This window comes from Dendropsophus ebraccatus, chromosome 1 (genome assembly GCF_027789765.1).
Source record: "Dendropsophus ebraccatus isolate aDenEbr1 chromosome 1, aDenEbr1.pat, whole genome shotgun sequence".
Lineage (NCBI taxonomy): Eukaryota > Metazoa > Chordata > Amphibia > Anura > Hylidae > Dendropsophus > Dendropsophus ebraccatus.
Window position 1 is genome coordinate 77,562,361 of NC_091454.1, and position 23,772 is coordinate 77,586,132.

A 23,772-nucleotide genomic window follows, 5' to 3' on the forward strand; every position below is an offset into this window, starting at 1 on the left:
TTAGATTTTTGGCTTGCGTGTTCTTTTGCCATAAAAGTAACATGCTAAATTTATTTTATGTATCAGGGAAAAAAAATCTGTGCATTGTCATGTTTTGACCCATATAACTTTTTTATATTTCCACTTATCCTAAGTAAGGCTGGTTTCACACGTCGCAGTTGTTTGGAAAACTGCCACGGCAGTTTTTTGTGCAAAAGCCAAACGAGAATTCAACAGGAAAGAGAAGTACAAGTCCTCCCTTTATTTTCCATCTTATTTGAATCCACTTCTGGTTTTGGCGCAAAAACTACAGAGGTGGGTTTCCAAAAATCTGCCATGTGTGAAACCAGTCTTGTTTTCGTGCCATCATCTGTAGTTTTTGTACAGTAAAGTAAAACTGGCTCAGTTGCCCCTAGCAACCAATCAGATTCCACTTTTCATTCCTCACAGAGTCTTTAGAAAATGAAAGGTGGAATCTGATTGGTTGCTAGGGGCAACTGAGCCAGTTTCACTTTACACCATGTTTGATAAATCTCCCCCTCACTTTTTTTTAAAGATATTTTATTAGAGATTTTCACATATAACAATACAGACATTATTTTAGGAAGATTTTTAGAAATAAGATTACATAAAAAAAGAAGTTTACAACTAGAGACAACTAGAGATTGAAGCTAATACATGAGATATAATCCACTTACAAGTTGGCTGAGTTTGGTTACTTCGCATATCAAGGTATGTATTAAGAAATGCGCCTCTAAAGGGGGAGGGGGAGAAGAGATAATGGGGGAAGTGTTAGTAGTATTGTAACAGTAGGAATCCAAAAACTTATATAGATCTTGCTGCTTTTAATTATATTTTACTCTTTAAACTTAAATTATGTATTAGAGCAAAGGGGTAAACAAGGTTAAATTGGATTTTGTTCTCTCCCAACCAGCCTAAATATAACAGATTCCCGATAAGAGATCCAAAGACTCCATATAGTCAGGAATTTTTGTTGCTTGTTTGACTCCCAATAAAATATTTCTTCCCGTCTAAATAGATGTACCTTTTTTGATCACTTTTTATTCAATTTTTTTTTACAATGTCATCAGGAATGTAATAATTTAATACTAAATAATGTTAATCAAGGAACTAAAGTAGAGCTGATACACTCAAATAGCAAAAACAAATAAAATCTAGATACAGCACACAAAAATACTAATTCGGCAAAATACAAACCAAAATGATTGATAAAAATTAGGGATGAGTTAACTTTTGAAAAGTTCGGTTCGGTTCGATCCGGCGAACTTTCGTGAAGTTTGGATTCGTACGAACCGAACCTCAAACGAACCTTGCTATAATGGCTGAATAATTGCAGCTACATTAGTGGGAGTCTGATAGGGTATAGTTTCGTTTAGTTGCAGTTGCTATTACAATGAAAAAAGTGAAAAAAATCAAAGTGCAAAAATAGTGAAAAAAAATTGCCGGCAATAATACCGCCCCCTTTAATAGTTAATATTTAATTAATAAAACAAAGTTTTGTTCTAAAAAAGCTATTAAAAATGGGTAAGAACAAAAATTGAGATGTAACCTGTCCTATATGGATAAATGTTTGTGGACAGTATGACTTAATTGAATGGACACACTAATTAAGCGTAAACGATAATTGAACATTAACGGTAGTTCAGTGTGGAAGCAATTCATAAGATTACATTCAGCCGAGCACACACTGAAGCAGCGATGTGATCTTCCATGAACCCGATGTTAGCCCTGCTTCAGTGAGTGCTGCCCTGCACTTAAGTGATTGATACCTGTTTTTAGACATTCCAGCAGCTCCCCCATCAGATCTTATCTACCCCCCTGCTGTCCGATCACCGATCCAGAGAATTACAGAGCAGCACACGCGACAGCCAGCGATGTCTTCTATGCAACAGCTGTAATGACTGCTTCACTGAACTCTGCGCTGTACTTTAGTGATTGATCCATCCCACTGCTGTAGGGGTATGGATGAAATACCATGGGAGAGCTGATGGAACTTCTGAAGAAGGGCATCAATCACTAAAGTACAGCACAGAGCTCAGTGAAGCAGTCCTTACAGCTGCTGCATAGAAGACATCGCTGGCTGTCGTGTGTGCTGCTCTGTAATTCTCTGGATCGGTGATCGGACAGCAGGGGTGTCCACAAAAATTTATCCATATCGGACAGGTTACATCTCAATTTTTGTTCTTACCCATTTTTATTTGATTCGTTACGAACTTTCTCAAAGTTCAGTTCAGTGATGAACCGAACTTTTTGCAAAGTTTGTAGCGAATCTGGTTTGTAGCTAATTTCCTTTCCCTTACAGAAAATGTATGCACACTTAGTTAAGTGAGCAAATAAAAAGTTGGAAGGAATAACAGTCAGCCTACATTTAACAAAGGGGTCATTCACACATTCTGCGCATGGTCTGTGATTACAGGCGATGTCCTACTGAACCAGGAGCTCCAAACCAGTTTAAATCTTAGCACTACTTTACTGACACAGCCATGCTCGGACTGTAATTGCGAAAAGCGTGAATGACCCCTATGGTATATGGCCACCTTTTAGATTTCTACTGCATAATGTTTAAACATTTATATGGATAAAGCAAAACTACATAGTGTTCTCTGGTAGACCTGCTTGCAGTCCTTTTCCTCTGTTCTTTGTACAGCTTTCTAATAATATATCCCTCAATGTTCAAAGTTTTATATGTATAAAATGGAATATTAAATACAAAAATAGGTGTTTTTGGTTACTAAGTTGGTAAGTAGGGTGCATTGGCTGAGTAAAAGACAAAAGGGTAATTTTGTTTACACCACTCATGTCTGTTCTGAGAATAGTTCTATTTGTATGCACAATTTCAGTGGCAAGTCTAATTTAACAAATTAGACAAACCTTTTTTTAATGGCACCAATAAAGAATCAAAAGGGCGCAAATTCACTTCACACACTTACGTATTCGGGGGAATGGGAATAAAAATGGTGCAAAAAGATGTGCCATTTTAGTAGATGATATGGCACAGCCAATTTTGCTCTAGAGGCAAAAGGTATAATATAGACCACTTTCCATTTGGAACAATTTTGATAAGTTCCCCTCAAAGTTCTTAGACTGATGCCAGCATCCAGTCAGCAACTAATTATTTTCAGAAAGAAACAGTAGTTTCTGCCGAGAGATTGATAAGAAATACTATTTAGCCTCAAAAACATGTTAAGCATTGTTCCATGGAGTTATGTCTATATTGCTAGTGCCGTGAATGATATGGGTCCAATGATCTTTGTGATTAAGCAAAGGAAAAATGATGAGATTGTACACAGCATGTACTATTAAAAAGACAGCAGAGGTATCACCATGAATACTGTCTTGATGAGAAGTAATGTTGGATTATAAAAACGATTGCTAACTAGAGACAGGAGTTACAGTCCCTGTCAGGAGAAAGATATTACCTTTCTTGTACACTGCCAGCAAATTGCTCTGGGCAGGAAAGTTCAGAAGCATTGTGAAATCTTAGCCTCTCCAGAAAGAACATTAACAAACAGAAAATTACCTGTCTATCGGGATGTCGTGCTGTGAACCTCCTCTGTAAATTCATTACTCCTTTTAGTTTATCTAGTAAAATAAGTTTGCGTTTAGTTTACCAACTTTCACATTTTTTAACTTTGCTATGTTGTTTTTTATCTTGTTCTTCATATGTGCACAGGTTGCTACAGCCATGTTGGCATATAAACAGTTAATTGGAGAACTGGATGTTATTGTGCAGTCTACAAATGCCCAGCTCCACGAGAATATCCCATCATTTGCATGTATGGATCTTTTAGGAACTTACAAGAGATACTTGCAAGGTAAGTACAAAGAGAGGTAATATACAAGGTGCTTTCTTCCTATCTAACACACTGGAATATAACACTGGTAGAAATCAGGTCATGTAATAAGTTAACTTGTGGGTAACTCTATATGGTGGATTGTGCTACAAATGACAAAACTGAGGAGCTGGTTGCTTTGTTGACAAATAGTAGAGTCACTAACCTTGTCATGTTAAAGGAGAAGTCTGGCAATTTTTTTTTTATTAAAGTATTGTATTGCCCCACAAAAGTTATACAAATCACCAATATACAGTTATTACGGGAAATGCTTATAAAGTGCTTTTTGCCCTGCACTTACTACTGCATCAAGGCTTAACTTCCTGGATAACATGGTGATGTCACGACCCAACTCCCAGAGCTGTGCGGACTGTGGCTGCTGGAGAGGATGATAGCAGAGGGACACTGAGGGACACAGGGCACTGGAGGGACACTGAGCATCCCTCTGCCATCATCCTTTCCAGCAGCCACAGCCCGCACAGCTCTGGGAGTCGGGTTGTGACATCCCCATGTTATCCAGGAAGTGAAGCCTTGATGCAGTAGTAAGTGCAGGGAAAAAAGCACTTTATAAGCATTTCCCATAATAAGTGTATATTGGTGTTTTGTATAACCTTTGGGGGGGCAATACAATACTTGAATAAAAATCTTCACCGAACTTCTCCTTTAAAGGACAACTCCCATGAAAAACTTTTTCCCAGTAATTGATGCACATTACAAAGTTATATAACTTTGTAATGTGCTTCAATCACCTATCTGCCCCCCTTCCCTGTCTTTTGCCCCCTCAACCCCCCCACCAGGAAGTGTAGGAAACTCACACATACCTAATGACTGTCGTCACCAGGCTCTTCTCTCAGCTCTCTTCTTGTGACGATGAGTGATCAGCAGGAGGGCTGGTCTAGCTCCTGTTACACCAGCCTCCCCCTCCTCTGCCTTGTCAGGTGACTCAGCTTGCTCAGCTCCCATTGGCTGAGCAACTGCAAGCCATCTGAGTCATGTCACTTGCTTATCTTCCCTCGTGACAGACTCCCAGCACCTAGGCAGCTCCCCCCTCCCCTCATACTCTCTATCCTGCTGCCGAGTGGACTCAGTGAGTGAATGAGTCATGTCACTAGGGAAGATAAGCAAGTAACATGGACTCAGATGGCTTGCAGTTGCTCAGCCAATGGGAGCTGAGCAACCTGAGTCACCTGACAAGGCAGGGGAGGGGGAGTCTGGTGTAACAGGAGCTAGAGCAACCCTCCTGCTGATGACTCATTGTCACAAGAAGGAGCTGAGAGAGCAGCCTGGTGACGACAGTAATTAGGTATGTGTGAGTTTCCTACACTTTCTGGTGTGGGGTGGATGGGGGAAAAGACAGGGAAGGGGGGCAGATAGGTGATTGAAGCATATTACACAGTTATATAACTTTGTAATGTGCTTCAATTAATGGGAAAAAGTTTTTCATGGGAGTTGTCCTTTAAGCCTATAAACACTACTAGTGCTAGATTATCTTGCATTTTCAGATGTTTAGGTATGGTTGCAAGGTTTATTGCATTTTTTTTTTTCATTTAAATACATTAAAGTTACGTTTAGGTCATGGAAATCTTTTCTCGTTCTTAGTTTCTAATTCTGAGCTTTATGAAAAACAAAGTAAAGAACATTTAACACTGCTATGTGAATAATGAGCTGTCTCAGCTCTGCTGTATTTTTTTTAGAATCAGAATAGTTGCCAGTAGGGAGTCTGTTACAAGATGTCCACTGCAAACAAGAATGATAAACTAATAGTCATTCTAACATAACAATAATCATTGAACAAGTGACAGCCATTAATACCTGGGGAGTCAGATTGCTTCAAGTTTAGTACTTGTTCTGATGATTGTTGTAATTCACAGATTGTTGCCCAACAGATAATCAACACAACTGTGCCAGCCAAACAGACCTTGCTGATGACAGTCCTGTAGATGCAAACAAAAGTGTTGAGGATAGTCTTCCAGTAGATACGTTGTCTTGGGTTCATGTCATCCGATATCATAATCACCTGATGAGACTTAAAAATCTGCTCACAATGCCAGGTAAATTACTTCATTCTATTAGTGTTTTTAATGGCTAAATCATGTTGAGTTGCGTACTGTATATGTTAATATTGCATAATGTTAGAGTAAAACGGTCAGCCCCATGCCAGGTAAAAAGCTGCAGATTCTGGCAGATGCTAGGTAGATAAAAAATTTTTTTTTTTTTTAACTGAGAGTTTATTAACCCCTAGACGACCCTGGACGTAGGGTTACGTCATGGAAGTCTGTCCCCAGACGACCCATGACGTAACCTTACGTCCTGGGTGTTTTTCCCGCTATGAAGCGCGCTCCGGAGCGGAGCGCGCTTCATAGCAGGTGGGGGCCGGCTGCAATCAGCAGCCGGGACCTCACCGGTAATGACACGCTGCAGCGATCGCGCTGCCGCGTGTCATTAACCCCTTAAACGCCGCGATCGCTGCGCGACCGCGGCGTTTAAGTGTAAGTGACCGGGGGAGTCCCCTGTCACTTACCGATCGGGACCCCCGCAGTGTGACTGCGGGGGTCCCGATCGTTGAAACGGACTGCCGGAGGTCTCTTACCTGCCTCCGTGCGGTCCGATCGGCGATCTGCTACACTGAGCCTGCACAGGCAGGCTCAATGAGCAGATCGCCGATAACACTGATCAATGCTATGCCTATGGCATAGCATTCATCAGTGTAAAAATCAAAGTACTGGATGTAAAAGTCCCCTAAAGGGACTTCAAAAGTGTAAAAAAAAAAAAGTTCAAAACACTAACACACTACCCCAAAACCCCTCCCCCAATAAAAGTCTAAATCACCCCCCTTTCCCATTATATAAATAAAACATATAAAAATAAATAAATAGATAAACATATAATATACCGTAGCGTGCGTAATTGTCCGATCTATTAAAATATAATAAGCGTCATTGCGAACGGTAAACTGCGTACACGAAAAGAGGGGAAAAAGTGCGCGGATTACCGATTTTATGCTACATTATATATTAAAAAAAATCAATAAAAAGTGATCAAAACGTCCGATCTTCACAAATATGGTATTATTAAAAACTAGAGATCATGGCGGAAAAAATGACACCCCATACAGCTCCGTAGGTGAAAAAATAAAACCGTTATAAGCGTCACAATAGGCCCATTTTATTAATATTTAATTGCCAAAAAAAAGGATTTCATAAAAAAAATATATATAACATTAGAGAATCTGTGTAACCTGCATATGGTTGTGTTCGGACTGACCTATAGAATAATAGTGTCATGTCGCTGTTACCATATAGTGCATTACGTAGACACAGGAACCCCCCAAACGTTACCATATTGCATTCTTTTTTACGATTTCACCTATTTATATCTTCATAAATAATATATTTGGAATTCCAGCATACATGTTATGGTAAAATGAATGACGCCATTACAAAGTACAACTATTCCTGTAAAAAACAAGCACTTACATGGCCTGTAGATAGAAAACTGAGAGTGCTGGAGCTCTTAGAAGGGGAGGAGGGAAAAATGAAAGCACTAAGATAAAAATTTGCGCGGTCCACTGGGTCATTTTGGGCCTGGTCCTCAAAGGGTTAAGGTTTTTGAATATAAACAATAAAGACAATAACAACGAAATGCAAGAGCAGTGCGAAAAAATCTGCAGGTCATAAAATCGAAGCATCTCGGAAACCACGAACCTTGGGAGAACACAAACAATAAACCCAGATGATAGTGGGGGATATAACAGACACAAACACAGACGACAAAAAGATCAGGGAGAAGGAGGGAGGGGGGTAGGAAAAAAAGGGGGGGGGAGGTTCCCAGATTAAGTCAGGCGTAGCCTAAGTCCGCACAATAAGCATCCCATGGGGCCCAAATTACCTCGAAGGAGGCTACCCTGTTATTCAGTCTAGCCGTGAGCGACTCCATCGTCCTCATCTCCTTAATTCTGGCCACCAGATCAGCCATGGAAGGGGGAAGTACCGACCTCCACTGTCTGGCAATCAGTGTCTTGGCAGCGGTCAGCATTTGCAGAAGTAGCTTAGTAGGCTTTTTCCCTATAGATTTAGGGGTCAGATTAAGGAGACAGGGCAATGGGTCCAGGGGGAAGGGATGTTTCGTAACCACTGCAATCATAGCACAGGTCGCCGACCAGAATGGCTGTATAACTGAACATCCCCAAAATATGTGATATAGAGATCTCACCGCTGCATTACAATGCCAGCACAAGGGGGAGACGGACCCATTTAGTTTGTGTAGTAATTCTGGGGTGTGGTACCAGAACATAAGTAACTTATACTGAGTTTCCTTATAAGTGACACAAGGCGATGATTTGGCAGCTTGCTCCCAGATGATCTCCCAACACTCCGGAGAGATCGGCTTAGCCAGTATAATCTCCCATTTAGCCATATAAGTATGGCGGACCGGTGAGTCATCCAAAGGTGAGCCCAAGATTTTGTAAATATCCGAGATAAGGCCCTTCATGCCCGATCCCGCTCTAGCTCGTTGCTCAAAACTCGTGGGTCTAGAGACCGTGGTGGTATCAAGTTGCGACATCATGAAATGGTGGAGCTGTATATATGTATATTGTTCAGAAATAGGGAGAGCACGCTTCTCGCAGAGGTCCTCAAAGGAGAACAGAGCTCGCGTCAGCGGATTTACAATATCGGCAAATTGGAAGAGCTCCTGGGCTCCCCAAGCCTGGACCACCACGGTCTCCATACCCGGAGGGAAAGCTGGAGTGAGCAGGAAGGAATTCAGTGGGGAGGCTACTGAAGAGAGCTTGAATCGCTTGGAGCAAGTGTCCCAGATATGCTTGGTAAACTTGATAGGACCTAGGAGTAGGCGAGGTAGCGTCACAGCTGGATTTGCGTGCCAGAGTAAGGAGTTGGGGTGGATCGGTGCCAACCACCTCCTTTCTATCGCCATCCACTTACTATATGCGTGGTATGTCGACCAGGATGAGATGACTCTAAGATGGGCAGCCCAGTAATAGTGCAGAATATTGGGCGTCGCTAACCCCCCCTGAGACTTACTCGCCATCATTACACTCTTATGTATCCTATGTCATTTAGAGTTCCATATAAACCGAAAAATAGCTGTCTGGACTGCTTTTAGCTCCCGCATGGGGATCTTTACTGGGAGTGTCTCAAAATAGTATAATAGTTTGGGGAGGATAGTCATTTTGACCGCCGCTATCCGGCCTAGTAGGGAGATGAAATGTTTGGTCCATGATTGCAGAAGAGATTTAACGTCTCGAAAGAGCTTGGGGTAATTGGCCGAATACAAGGAAGGGTAGGTCGGGGTGAGCCGTACACCAAGATATCTGATGGATTCACGAGACCATCGGAATCGGAAATTGGAACTAAGATGACGAAATTCGCCCTCAGATAAGTTTAAAGGGAGAGCCTCAGTTTTTGTAGTATTGACCTTGTATCCGGACAAGACCCCAAACTCCTGGAGAAGCCTATGAAGAATCGGAAGAGTAGTAGGCAAATTAGTAAGAGTAAGGAGAACATCATCCGCAAACAGCATCAGTTTGTACTCCCTACCGCGAATGTGAACCCCCCGAATGTCCGCGTTACCTCTTATGGCCGCCGCCAGGGGCTCAATGCAAAGTACAAATAACAGAGGGGATAAGGGACATCCCTGGCGGGTGCCATTAGAGGGTGGGAACGTCCCCGAAAGGTGGTGGGGCAGCTTGATTGAGGCGGTCGGTAGGGAATACAGCCCCTGGAGGGTGGTGACAAAGGAGCCAGAGAAGCCAAAAGCCTGAAGGGTCTCGAACAGGAAGGGCCAGCCCAGGCGGTCAAAGGCTTTCTCCGCGTCAAGGCTAAGAATCAATGCCTTGTCAGATTGGAGATTAACCGCATCTATTATATCAATTGCCCGCCTGGTGTTGTCCGCTCCCTGTCGACCCACAACAAAGCCCACCTGATCCTTGTCCACTAGAGAAGGCAGCCACAGGCTGAAACGGTTTGCTAAAATTTTCATAAAAATGTTTAGATCAGCATTAAGCAAGGCTATGGGTCGGTAACTAGAACAATCCAGTGGGTCCTTGTCAGGTTTGGGGATAAGTGTGATTAAAGAATGGAGCATAGAGGAGGGAACCCCAGAGCCTTCCATGAAAGAATTAAAGAGAGACAACAATCGCGGGGCCAACTCCACAGGGAAGTTCTTAGAATAGAGATACGTGAACCCGTCCGGTCCCGGTGAGCGGCCCGAGGGAAGGTCCTTCAGAACCTCCGAGAGCTCCTCAAGGGAGATAGAGGCATTCAAGTGTTCCACTGCCTCCCGAGTAAGGGTAGGCAGCTGACAGCTTGAGAGGAAGGCTTGTATCTGTCGAGCTCTCATCTCGGGATCAGAGGGGAGGGAAGAGGGTAGGGAATATAGTTTAGAAAAATAGCGTTCGAAAATCAAGGAGATGTCTGCAGGATGATATTTGGTACAGCCTAGATGATCTCGCAAGGCTTGAGGAGACTGAGCGGCAGAGAGGTCAGATAGCATACGAGCCAGCAGAGTGTGAGCCCTGTTGCCTTTTTCATAAAAGCGCTGTTTTGAAAACAAAAGCAAGCGCTCCACCTTATAGGTGAGAAGATGTTTAAGTTTAGCTCTGGCCGCGATCAGTCTACGCAAGACCCGTACTGATGGCTGGGAAACTAAAGTCGCCTCCAAGTCACCAATTGCGCGTCTGGTGTCTTGAATGGCAGCCATCCTATCTTTTTTCTGCCGAGACCCCAGAGCAATACAATGCCCTCTTATCACGGCCTTATGGGCTTCCCAGAGGGTGGAAAGAGATGAGACTGAGCCCTCATTTTCCGCGAAATAAGTCCTAATGTGCTGCTGAATAGAATCCCTTGTTATCTGCGTTTTTAACAAGGACTCGTTCAGACGCCAATGGCACTGGCGAGTAGGAGATAGGAGGGAGGTCAGGGAGACAGTAACTGGCCCATGATCAGACCAGGAGATGGGCGGTAGATAAAATTAACCACACTCTTTAGTTTTTCGGATTGCTGTTTGTAAAGTTATAAAAGTGGCTAAAGAGTCAAACTGGTGGTTCTTAGCTACTGCACCCTCCGCCACCCTGTCCTGCATAATGAATATACAGGGCTCAGCTTCCAGGCTTGTATATCAATCCGTAAAGGTAGGGTGGGAGGGAGGAGGGGTGCTGCAGCTCAGCACCACCAGTTTGACTCTTCAGTTGCTAACAGACAAGCCACTTTTATTACTTTACAAACAGCAATCAGAAAAACTAAAAGGTATGGTTTATTTTATTACCCTAGTGCTACCTGCTGGAATATACCTGGTATGGAGCGAGATCCGCTGCGTATCCCTGCCCTGTACTTCTATGGGCAGACAAACTATGTCCGCAGCCCGCCCTATTAACCGCCCTCTGCCGGAGCGTATTCTTCGCCTGGTCCCCGCTCCGGCTTACTTTAGGGCTCCCCGTGTCTTCACGTTCTGCTCAGCCAATCAATGTGCTGCGGCGGGGCAGCGCACTGATTGGCCGAGGGGGACGTGCTGGGAACCCCCGAAGCGTGCCGCACCGTGGAAAAGGTGATGTATAGGCTCTGGCGGCGGAGGGGTTAACGGGGCGGGCTGCGGACATACAGCGGTATCCACTGCGGATCCGTTATGTGTGAACTCACCCTTAAGGTATATTTTTTGTATAAGTTATCATGGGTATACATGAGGAATTGCAGTATTTCCAGCCATTTGCAACTTGCACAACCTGCACAAACACATAGGATGGGTCCTTGCACCCCTATATCTTTATAGTACACCCCCAGAAGCAGCACATTAGACATTACAGAACAGTACTGAGAAATGGTGCAGTATATCTAACACTTTCTCCAACACCCCCCCCCCATAGATTTCAGGTCTCTCAGTGTATGCACTCCTGTGTACAGATTGTATCAGTGAGTTTAGTCAATGATCAGTAGAAGGGTAAGGGGAATTGATAGATGTTTTTTCTTTAGTATTACACATTGCAAAAATGGCCTATCTTTTTTATTATTATTATTACAACAATGTTTGTCCCAGCACTAACTCACCTCTTTATCACTTACCTCTGCCATCTGTCCTTCTTCCTGTAAACATGCAACACCCATTCTCAAAAAGCCATCCCTTATTTCATTGTCTCCTGTTGCTTCAAAACTTTCTCCCTTTGCCTATCCAACTGGCTTTTCGGCCACCTACAATCTGGCTTTAGCCTTAACAGTTCCATGGAAACTGCCCTCACCAAAGTGCCCAATGATCAGTCAACTAACAAAGCTTTATGCCTTTTGTGCCCTTCCAGTCTATCATTTACTTTATTCTAGTGGTTTTCCTGATTCAATGTTACATTCTATATGTTAACCCGGTATATGTACAGCTCTCTGGAATCATCATGCTTTATCATGCTCTAGTCCACCCACACACACCCTCCATAACCTACCGCTTCTAATATGTTTACTATTAAAATTTTCAGATCCAAGATTTCATCTAAAATAGCAATACCTTGTTTGTTTTAATATGCATGTGCTTTTTTCTTTCAGATTTTGATGATGGTAAAGTGTCTGCCAGTGACTCGCTGTACACATCTGTCTTTGATAATGGGATTACAGTGCGCTATGTGGAGATGCACCTGTTCCTCAAGAAGTATCTTTACTCCTATTTCACATGCTGTGCGAATGACTTTCCTGCAGAACTACTGTGGGGGCTAGAAGAGAAAACATCAGGCTTTTATACTTCATCTAAGGTATATTAAACAATATGTGCCTGAATATTCAAATGTATGTAAAGTAAGAACTTTATACTATGGATCAAAGCTTAATATCTTTTAAAAGATATTTAGAAGTATTTAACAGCAATTTACCTTATGCTACATTGTACCATACCTTACACTATGCCATATTGTGGGATTTGCTGTTTTATTTTTATGTCACCATAGCAGACAGTGAAAGGATTTTTATTTCTAAATATGCAAAAAATTTCTTACACACAAATTTGCCCAAAAATGGCCCACCAAATTTACTATAATTTCTGCCAGTATCTAGCATAAGTTATTACAGAAATCTGGTGTAAATTTCATAGGTTGATATTATATGCCTACAGGAGTTTACTTAGATGGGTACTCTGGCCATGTAAAACTTTTTATAGATTGCTGTGTTTGTGTAAAGAAAATGTTCTAAGCCAAGGCAGCAATATATAAAAACTTTTATTTGGCTATAGTACGCAACTAAGACTGGTATATGAAATGAAATGCTGGTCTTAGTAAATTCCCCCTAATGAAGTCAGTGAGTAGATGTGTGTTTTTATTAACTAGTACCAGTTTACAGCTGCAGACCTAAATTACAAAAAATTTTATGTGTCACTGACATTACAGAAAAAAAACTAAAACTTTTGACATAGCTAAGCTCTCCTCATCTCTCTTCTCTGTGCAGGAGGTAGGCTCCATAGACATTCTAAAACAGACATGGCAAACTCTGGCCCGCGGAGCCATTATTTTTGGCTCGCCTAGGAAATCAATTGATTGAGCTGGCCCGCTGATAGGTCGTCGCAACAGAATATATTATGGGCGGTCTTCTGGACCACCCATACTATAATCTGTTGCAATGTGTGCTGGGAACCTGTCACCCCTGGACAGCTCACGAACCCTCCCCACCCCTGGATACGGCCCCTATACTTACGCCATTCTGACGGTCCCGCTCCTGATGCTGATCCTGCTGAGGAGATATGACCGCCCGCTCATCTGCGCGGACGGCTGTTTCCCCGCGGCGTCATTGGCATCAGGAGCGGGACCAGAAGGATGACATAAGTATAGGGGCCGGATCCAGGGGTGGGGTGGGTTCGGAAGCCGTCCAGGGGTGACAGGTTCAGGGTGCAGACAGATCCGACGATAAACAACGAATTTTTTCTTTATATTCTTTTATTCAGATTCCAGTTTTTTGATCATTTGCACTAAACTTATGTTCCACTTCACTTACAACATCTTGTTTGGTAAAATTTTGGAAACCTTTGATTTCTGAAATACAGTATCGTGTTTTTTTATGAAAAGAAATATTTTACACAGTGTTAAACATTTAAAAAGACACATTCATTTATCATTGCTTCAGATTGGTATGATGTCATTCAGATGGTGGAACTATGTTACTAAAACAGTTCTATTTTTCCAGTTCTCTGTTGAGAATATATAGCTGTGAGGTTTAAAAGCAAACTAGTTAAATACAGTATAACCTATAGCAATGGTTCCTTACTAATGATTCAACTAAATGTCATCTCTCCTAATAAATCAGTGTTTTTTTAATTATTACTATGTTTACATAAATCTGGGAATTTATTTTCCTAGAGAAAATGTTGTTACCTTGGCAACTAGCAAGTAATTAAGCTTTTTTTTTCCTACTTGCTGTGTGCTCGGGAAACATCATTTTGTGTTTAAAGCAATTAAATGACATGTGAATGCTAACTAAAATATACACACTGTCTTCTGCTCTGAGAGTTACAATTTCCTAAATGCCAGCAATGACCTTACCATCTGTTTCTGTAAATGGGGGTGCCAGCTGAATCAGTGGGAAGCCTCTACATTTATAGGATTACAAATCTGACTTTCTTTATGCAGAGCACCAAGCTAATCTTTTATAAGAATCAACCTTCTTCTGCCATTAAGCTTTAAATTCACAATTAATATATGTTTAAGTGCAGAAATTACACATAGGGTCATAAAAATGACCTGGAATCTGGCTTAGATTTAATGCAAGTTTTCCACCTTGGCAGAGGAATTGTGCATGTACTGACCTCCTGAAATAGTTGGCTTAAATTGAAGAAGGAGCGTGAGCTGAATGCACAAATAGATTTTCAAATTGTAATGTTTGACATGTATATTATTCTGTGCCATAGAGAAAGTGCCTTCCCTTGTATGAATACAGGACTGTTTTGACTTCAGTTGAATTTATACCAAATGCTACCAGAGAGGAGGGGGGAATATATATGTGTGTATATATATATATATATATATATATATATATATATATATATTATATATATATATATATATATATCTTGTTACTTTCTGAAGTAAATGGAGTGGGCTCTATGGACTCCATAGACATCAGGGTCGGCTACTATTTGTAGCAGACCCCCATAGCTAATGACTGACACTGGCAATGTAATGCAATCACAGCAGTGAATGGGTTAAATAACAGGTGCCGCATCTGTCAGGTGTCAAATTGGCACCCCGACAACATAATTGTGGGGTGCGAATGGGTTACTTAACAAGCAAAGGGTCCATAATTACCTTCCAATGCTGCCACAGAGTCTCTGCTGAGCACCGATCTCACTGATTGCATAGATCAGTATTAGCAATCTAATGATTGCTTATGAAAGGTCCCTAGAGGGACCTAATAAGTGTAAACATAGGGGTTTTTTTTAAAGTTTTTAAAAATATTTAGAAAAATTCTCCCATTAAAATCCTCCCATTCCCTTTTCCCATTTTTCAAATAAAAAAAACCTAAACCAAAATAAAAATAAATATATTTAGTATTGTTGCATGCAGAATTGTCCAATCTATCAAAATACTTTATTCTTAATTTAAATTTAAGACCCAAGAATTAGTGGTTTAATCAATCAAGATAGTTGCTGTATTACTATATTCCTGTTTACAAGTGGAAGATGTGTGGGTGACTACCAATGATTTTAATGCCTGTACAGAAGATCAGTGATTAGTCAGCGAACAAGAGATCTCTCATTTGTCAGCTGATCATTGGGGTTTCACACAGGCCTATTATCGGCTGTAAGGATTTCTGCCTGTTGATAATCAGTTCATGTAAAAAGACCCTAAGCATTATGCAAAAAACATTCTGTACAGATACAGTTCATACAGTGATCCATAATGGTACTTCTGTTTCTATTTTAAACAGATCAGGTGCTCCTGCTACTATAGTACCTTTGTGTAAAGGCCAGCACCCATATTTGTAATCAGTTAAACTTTTTATTAAATCAGATTTAGGCCAATTTCACACATACTGGAAACACAATGGATTTCACGATGCGTGTTCCGCAGCGAAATCCGCTGCGATTCCCGTTACTCTCAGTTTGAATGGGTTTACATACTCGCAGTGGATTTTTCATTCTGCTGCGAATATGTAAACACCATTCTGTCTTTAACAACGGCTGCCCAAGAAATATTTTACCTGTCCATGCTCCGGCCTGCTTCTGGGGCTTCCGGCTCCCTGGTGTTCCACTCAGCCAATCAGTGCACTGCCCTGTTGCAGTCACTGATTTGCTGAGCGGGAGCCACGGAAGCAGGCTTGAGCGCGGATGGGTAAAGTATTCACCTGTCAGCTGCGGGTTATGGGGGACGCTGTTTGAATACTTGCAGCAAAACTGACAGTACCAGGAATCGCAATGAATTTTGCTGCGGAACCTTGCAGTGTGAAATCCGCTGCGATTTCGGTACGTGTGAAACTGGCCTTAGACTACAACTGTCATCTGAAGTTTGTTGGTTGTTTATAGGCACTTTACACGTATCTTATCATTCTGCATGTGCATATATAATGTGTATCACTTCATACAGAATTTACTGAATAATGTACAAATTTGCAAAGCTGTTTCCAGAATTACATTGTAAAATGTATAATATGAGGCTTCATTTTGAATCACATTAAGCATAGTTGACATCTCCAAGCAGCATCATATTAAAATGTTATATAGGTCTATTTGTTACTTTTTTCATTTTCATATATTCTCATTCTGTTTTCCTCAGATCATCAGCTGCAGTTAGCTGACAGGTGCAGGCATAATCGTGTATTACCCTGTCTGTAGCAGATAGCTAACAAGCAAACAGTCCTTTGATTATTTTGTTTCATTACAGAAACAAAGCTTTGGTGCTTTTAAACATGTCACGATGAATCCAGTCAAACTCCCCCTGTAATGTAATGTCATCACATGTTTTATACAAAGATGAAAGTGTCATTATGCAAGCGTTCTTTATTATGAGTAGATAGGGCAGATCCTCATCCGAAATTCATAACATCCTTTATTGAAAATCTAGCATGCAAATATTTTGATTTTATGAAATAATTAAGCTTTGGTAAATGTTAAGCCTGTTCAGTGCTGTGGGGGGTTTGTTTTCCCTAAGTTATTGATTTCATTTTCCTTTGGTCTGGTAAATGGAAATACAATGATTGGATTTTAATGTAAGAATGATTTAATTTTAAAAATCCTTATAAAAAGAGATCATAATGTTTATTAAGCCTGCCCCATTATGAACTAAAGAATGGCATTAGCAATAACATCTGAAAAGTAAAATTTTCCTAATGACAGCATACCTGTCAATTTTTGCACACAGTTGATTTTGCACCTCCTGTTTAGTGAAGATCATGGGAAGGTATATGTGGTATGGTATGGTAACATCTTTCAGGTGTCACAGTACTCCATTGGTATATGTTGAAATTTCACAGAAAGGTTGTATATATGTAAACACCAGTTTTTGTTTTTTTTGGAATTTAGCTTCAGTGTCACACCACTACAAGTACATGAATGTCCTCTAGCCAGAGTGCCCTCAAATCAGAGGTAGAGGTAGCTAGATGGCCTCTTTAAAAACAATCACAGTTTTATCATAGCAGGTAGCCTCAGTGCCTCCAGAAGAGATAGCTACACTGTATGCCATGGGGCCACATGACAAATTGAAATGGTTTTTGAGGGCCAGACTAATATATGTAACTCAGTTCCGTTGGGGATAAGAGTGTTTCCCAACCTTTACCACCTTGGGGCACTTCTACCAAATAATAATCTACAAAATACAAAAAACTTAATTTATTGACTCATAGGCGTCACTTTCCCTTTTCCTATCCATCTGGCCAAGGCCTCCATGATAATTTCTTCCAGCTACAATTCATCTCTTCAGAACCTGCCAGACAAACATCTTAGCTCGCACTTTTTCAGAAACTTCATTCCCTTTTTCCCACCTATAGGGTCCCATACAGTAGTAATTCGGCTGTTTGGTGTCATACAAAGTAAAGTGAGTAGGTATGTAGGATTCCCAATATAGTAATAATATCCCCTACTATAACCCACATATAGTAATAGTGTCCCTTGATGTGCCCCCCACACAGAAATAATGCCTTCTGCTGTGCCCCCATAGTAATAATGCCCCCTGCTATGCACCCGCACCACCCATAGTAATAATGATCCCCTTTTGTGAACAGACCCCCACCCATAGTAATGCACCTGTTATGCACCCCCACCACCCCATATTAATAATGTCCTGTTTTTTCCACCCATAGTAATATTGTCCCCCTGCTGTATACAGCCCTCCAACCATAGTAATATAGTCCCCCTGCTGTATACAGCCCCCGCAACCATAGTAATGATGCCCCCTGCTGTATACAGCCTCCAACCCATAGTAATATTGCCCCCTGCTGTATACAGCCTCCACCCACAGTAATAATGCCCCCTGCTGTGTACAGCCCCCCACCCAAAGTAAGCTCTTCTGCATCTTCTGGCTCCAGTTTCTGAGTCACAGGACAGATCCTCCAGCTGGTGCGATGCAGTCATATCATTGCGTCTGCTGAGAGATCCCGGCTGTTCATAGCCTACAGCCTGTGACAGTGAATACAGATGCAGGATGCTGACAGGTCCTGCTGCTCCTTTCTGTTTTTTTTTTTTTTTTATGTTCAGCACTCTCACCCACCAGTGAGTGGGCTGAACATTACAGTTGCATGGCATGCCTAGAAGCTGCACGGCCACAGGAAGTGGCTGTGCAGCCAGAGTCTGCTCAGAAGTAACTCTCTGCAATCCCTAAGTGTAAGCTATGTGCTTAGGGTCATTATATGGTTAAAAGCTGAACTTTCAGCCCAATCTTAGGCATAGAGCACTTTAAATCATGTTTTCATTAAGAATATATCTGAACTTTGCTCCATTGAGCTTCCCCTTAACCACCAGTCCTCTTGTCCCAGCCACTGAAAAACACCACTATATGATTTTCCTACTGCTATGCTTAACTATAGGGATGATGTTGAGCAGGGGTTGGGCATTGCCTGGTTTCTTCTATTTATTTTGCTTAGAATTAAGGCCAAAAAGTTAAATCTATGTTTCTTCAGGCCAGAGAATATTCTTTTTTACAGTCTGAGAGTCCTTTAGGTGCTTTTTGCAAACTGCAGACTGTTTTTCATGTGTCTTTTGCTAAGGAGAGGTTCCTGGAGGCTGGATCTAAATACAGGATTTTTGGAGCTCATCCTGAATAACAATAGTATTCTCGCCCACCTCTCCAGCCTTACTGTGCTTTTGGTCTAGCAAAATTGACTTTACCTTCTCCAGATCTTTGCCTCCACATAATCCTGTCTCTGAGCTCTACAGGCAGTTCTTTACTTCTCCTGACTTGGTTCAGACCTTATGTTTCCAAATCATGTCTTATTAACTGAATTTATCACAGGTGGCTCCAAGAGAGATAGAAGGATCCCAGAGCTGAACTTTAAAGGAATATTCCGGACATTGTGTAAAAAATCATGGAGGGTAGGGGGTGATAGGAACATCACAATCAAAGGATATTACCTGTCCCCATGCCCCCCCCCCAGCGCAGTGCCACCACTCTCAGCCCCCCACTGGTCTCTAGATCTCACGGTTCTGTGATGTCATGACCCCTGCTTAGTCACTCGGTGACTGACACGGGACACTGCTGCATGGCTGAGCGACTAGTTCCTGCTGGGTCATGACAGCACAGAAAGGCAGGAGAAACAGGAGACTGTGGTCTCTCAGTGAGTGGTGGGGGAAGGACAGGTAAGTATCCCTTTATTGTTAAGTTCCCGTCACCCTCTGCCCTCTGTGATTTTTTTACATTATGCCGGAGGTCTACTTGAAATGTTAGAGTTAAGGGTCTGAATACTTATGTCCATTTTTATGGGGTATTTATTGCAGATTGATGGGGGACAACCTGTCATAATTTATACTATATTCAACTAAAGCCTGCTGACTGTAGGCTTATCCAGTGGGTGTTTTTTTTTAAATTATTGATATCTATCTCTGTATACTCACACAGGGAAGGTTGTCAATGATTGAGTCAGTCTGGTGATGAGAATCATAACCCCAGAGTGCAGGAGTTTTAGTCTATAAGTCCCCACTTGTATTGATTATTTATTCCCAAAACTATAGATCTGCTCAGCTCCTCCTCTATGAGATGCTTCCTGCAAATCCAACAGCCTGGTCACTATAACAGCTTTTCTTTAAATCAGCCAATAATGTGGATTTACATGGACATAGACATTTTAGTGACTGTCCATTTCATCTTAAAGGAGAAGTCCAGTGATTTCTAAAAGCTGGCAGCCTGCAGGGGAGGGGATAAATTGATTACAAGTAACAACTTACCTCTCCCTGTGCCCGCAGTGAGCGGTAGGTCCGGCCGTGGGACCCCCACTTCGCTCTGGGATCTCCGGGATGTCCATATCACGACCCGGCTGATGGACTTGCCGCTCAGCCAGTCAGTGACTGGGAAGGAACACCATCAGCCGAGAGAGCCATTTTTCCAGAGAACTCACAACTCAGGGAAAAATGACTTCTGGCGGGGTCCCACGGCCGGTCCCACAACTCACCGCAGGCACAGGAAGAGGTAAGTTCCTTCTTGTAATCAATTTCCCCCCTCTCCCTGCAGGCTGCTGGCTTTTAGAAATCGCCAGACTTCTCCTTTAATGAAACTTGCAAACTTGCAGGCTTTTCAACTAAACTTCAACTTTGTTACTTCAACTAAATTTATTTATGACATATCAGTCACCAAAAACAATGAAAAAGGGTGGGGGGAATGCTGAAAAGATAGAAAAAGTAAAACTAATGCCTCCTATAGAACATAGGAAAAATAAAAAAGGAAAGAAAAGGTGAAAAGAAGAAAAAAAGATGGAGACAGTAAATGGGAGGACCATAGAGAGTTAATAGAGGAAATGGGGATAAAGGAAGATGCAGAAGAGAGGAGATTATAGTACTGGCCAAGAAATTCAGCTTTTCGGTCTTTTCAAAATAAATTTTGGCTGTGAACTAGTGAAACTTGCAAACTGCCTTGCTCATCTTTGCTAATAACCATTAACACTGGAGGCTAAACCTGTTATGCTGTTCAGTAAATGAAACTATTATACCTCATTAGTTCCTTGTGTGAAATAGCAAAAGTTTCCTTTCTGCATAAAAAAACGGATGTATGTACAATAATTTCTAGCTTAATGGGGAAATGTGAGGGCACTGGGTAAAAAGAAATCCATATACAGTTTATCCGTTTTTTCTTGTGTTGAGAGAATAGCGATTAGCATGTTCTGCAGAAGGCCATATAAAGTTTTACAAATGCCTAATCCAGCAATGTGACAACTGTTCTCTCCTGTCATAGTGAAGAAACCATTAGGAAGCATCTGCAGGGTGATTCTAAGTAATAAAGATGTTTTACAGACTTAGGAAGCTTCTAGATCATGTATTGCTGAATACTGGTATTAGCCGTAAGTCTCGTTCACTTGTCAAGACATGTTCATCAGCACGTGGAGTCCCTACAGTTCCATATTACAAAAATGTAGGCGCTCTCTGAGTTGCCATATGTTCCCTCTGTGAAGCATTGTATTCTTGCCTAGAAGCAATGCATGAGATGGAACGTGCCACAATTTTTAAATCACAAACTCTGTCCAGATCTAAGAGAAAAAAATCAGAAGCACCTAAAGGTGTGGGCCCATATTATGGCTGCTTGCATGAGCAGTAAGGAATAGAGCTTTTACTGAATAAACACCACATTGTGAGGCTTTGTTTTATAAATCTTGTGCAACTAAAGAAGACGTGAAAGAGAAGCACTACTATACAAAAACCATAGACATAAAAACAGCAGACCTTCACCGTACCCAGTGGTTTCTGTTATCTTCCAGGAGGACTTTCTTCACTAGTATATCTAATGCTTACAGAGCAGTTCAGTTTTTAGAAGTTGTTTCTTCTGTCATTTTGTTCCTAGTTTTAGAGTAAATATCTTGTGAGTTTTCATATATAATCCATAAGCATTCAGCCTTCTTCCTCTTTATAACATAAAAAGCTGTTTGTCTGAAGTGTAGACTGCTTTTATCTTCAGGTGTCAAACACTTCTATTTTACAGAATAAATTACCTGTGAATACTGTTTTTCATAGGCACAAAAATTAAAAAGGTTGTCCCAGGAAAACTGAAACTTTGCCTACAGCCTCCATTTGGCGTAACACAGTGTGTGTGTATGGGGGGGCGGGGGGGGTCAAGTATGCATGGCTTATTATGTTATGCCACAGGGAGTCTGTAGGCAAAGTTTAGGTTTTCCCTGGACAACCTCTTTAAGGAAGTGCTCTGGACATGCTCTGTGATGTCTTTGGGTCCCCCGATGAACGTTCTGGCCACCACTCCTGAGACAGACTCTTCTTGGCAGTCACAGCCCACTCAGTCAATCACTGACTGAAGCTGGTCAGCCTTGCAGTGAATGATTGGCTGAGCAGACTGTCACTGCCAAGATGATTCAATCTTGCAAGTGGCAGCTAGAACTTTCAGAAGGGGACCAGAAGACATAACAGGAGGTCCCTGTGTTCTCTGCAACATCAGCAATACAAAAAGAAATACTGATGTCTGGAGTATTCTTTTAGATATGAGACTTTTACATAGTTTTCATTGCCACAAACCTAGTTTATTATTGTATTCATGTTTTAGGCAAATTTGGAAAATAAAGAATCTCGGCAGCGTACACCACAACCATTGAAATCACCTTCTAGTGGCTCACTGGAAAACAAATTAGAGGTTCAACAGGAGCAAATGGTAACACATGCGTTGGACCAAGAACTTTGTCTACAGTGGTATTTTCCATCCTTAGAAAGACCAACACAAGAAAACCCCAAGGTAATGTATAGTGTTTGAAATGATTTTCAGCATAAATTCTTAGGTATTTTCTCCATTAGTTGTGTAAGATTTATACCTATAAAGAGTTAAAGATAATGACTTAAAGATTTAAAGATAATGACTTTCACTGCAGTTCGTTAGAGTCCAAAAACTTTACAATTAACCAGAGACCTTTTACATGGACAGATAATTGCCCATTATGAGCACTGATCATTAGCATTAGCAGGTAGTCGGTTTGCAGTCCTTATTAATAAGAAACTTTTAACAGGACAGTTGTGAGTTTATGGCTCACACGACGAGATTTTGTAGCCGCCATTGCCGATGGCCATTAAAAAGACATCTGTTATTTGCTGATGATGGACGTCTATAATGATTATAAACATTATAGATGGCTGTCATCAGTAAATACCGGACGTCTTTTTAATGGCCGTTGGCAATGACGTCCACGAAATGAAATCTTCCCAGGTGAATATATTTCAGTATATTCAGAAACTTTCTTTTTCATTTCAGTATGTTGCCTGTAGAGACCCTATGGCCCCATTCATACAGCAGTATTTGGTTCCGTATTTAGAATCCTTATTTGTAAGCCAAAACCAGGGGAATAATCTACATAGAAAAAAATATATAATGGGAAGATTTGTACCTCTGTTTTTGGACACATTCTTGGTTTTGGCTTAAAAATACTAATAAAAAATACTCACACAAATACCTAAGGGTGTATTTAAATGGGTGATGTGTTGCAACAATCTTTTTCAAGTTTTGCTAAACTTGAACACATTTGTAAAAATGGAATAAAAATAAAAAATCTGCACTTAAAATCTTTGCTATGCTAAATTTTGTTTGAGGTTCTGAAATAGGGACAAATGTTTTATCCTTCTTTTACCCACAAGTTTCCTAAATGCATTATGCAGTATTTTTTTCTTCTGTTAGAATCGTAGAATATTTAAAGTGACACTGTCACCACCTTTTTGCATTCTGACATCTCTGCACAGGTGTTAAGGGTAAATTTAGCGTTTTTCATACCTTATTTCAGATCATACGTCATGGTGCTTGTTCAAGTAAAAAGTGTCCTTTTATCAACTGCAGATTGTA

At 41.2% G+C, this 23,772-nt stretch overlaps 1 protein-coding gene and 1 long non-coding RNA gene across 4 annotated transcripts in view; one reads left to right on the forward strand and one right to left on the reverse strand.

Moving 5' to 3' along the window:
• The window catches only part of CFAP54 (cilia and flagella associated protein 54), a 258,255-nt gene that overhangs the window by 224,546 nt on the left and 9,937 nt on the right, over nucleotides 1–23,772 (forward strand). For 2 of the 3 annotated variants that reach the window (XM_069973813.1, XM_069973821.1), the window contains exons 62-65: nucleotides 3,674–3,815; nucleotides 5,705–5,884; nucleotides 12,377–12,579; nucleotides 22,495–22,680. In XM_069973813.1, coding sequence (XP_069829914.1) covers nucleotides 3,674–3,815; nucleotides 5,705–5,884; nucleotides 12,377–12,579; nucleotides 22,495–22,680 — 711 coding nt within the window. The remainder of the gene's footprint in view (nucleotides 1–3,673; nucleotides 3,816–5,704; nucleotides 5,885–12,376; nucleotides 12,580–22,494; nucleotides 22,681–23,772) is intronic. The other variant, XM_069973829.1, reaches the window with a different exon arrangement.
• On the reverse strand, nucleotides 655–12,519 carry LOC138794926 (uncharacterized). Its single transcript, XR_011363529.1, has 4 exons — nucleotides 12,339–12,519; nucleotides 5,646–5,767; nucleotides 3,521–3,582; nucleotides 655–733 (listed from the first exon to the last, which is right to left on the reverse strand). It is a non-coding gene; the product is annotated as an uncharacterized lncRNA (long non-coding RNA).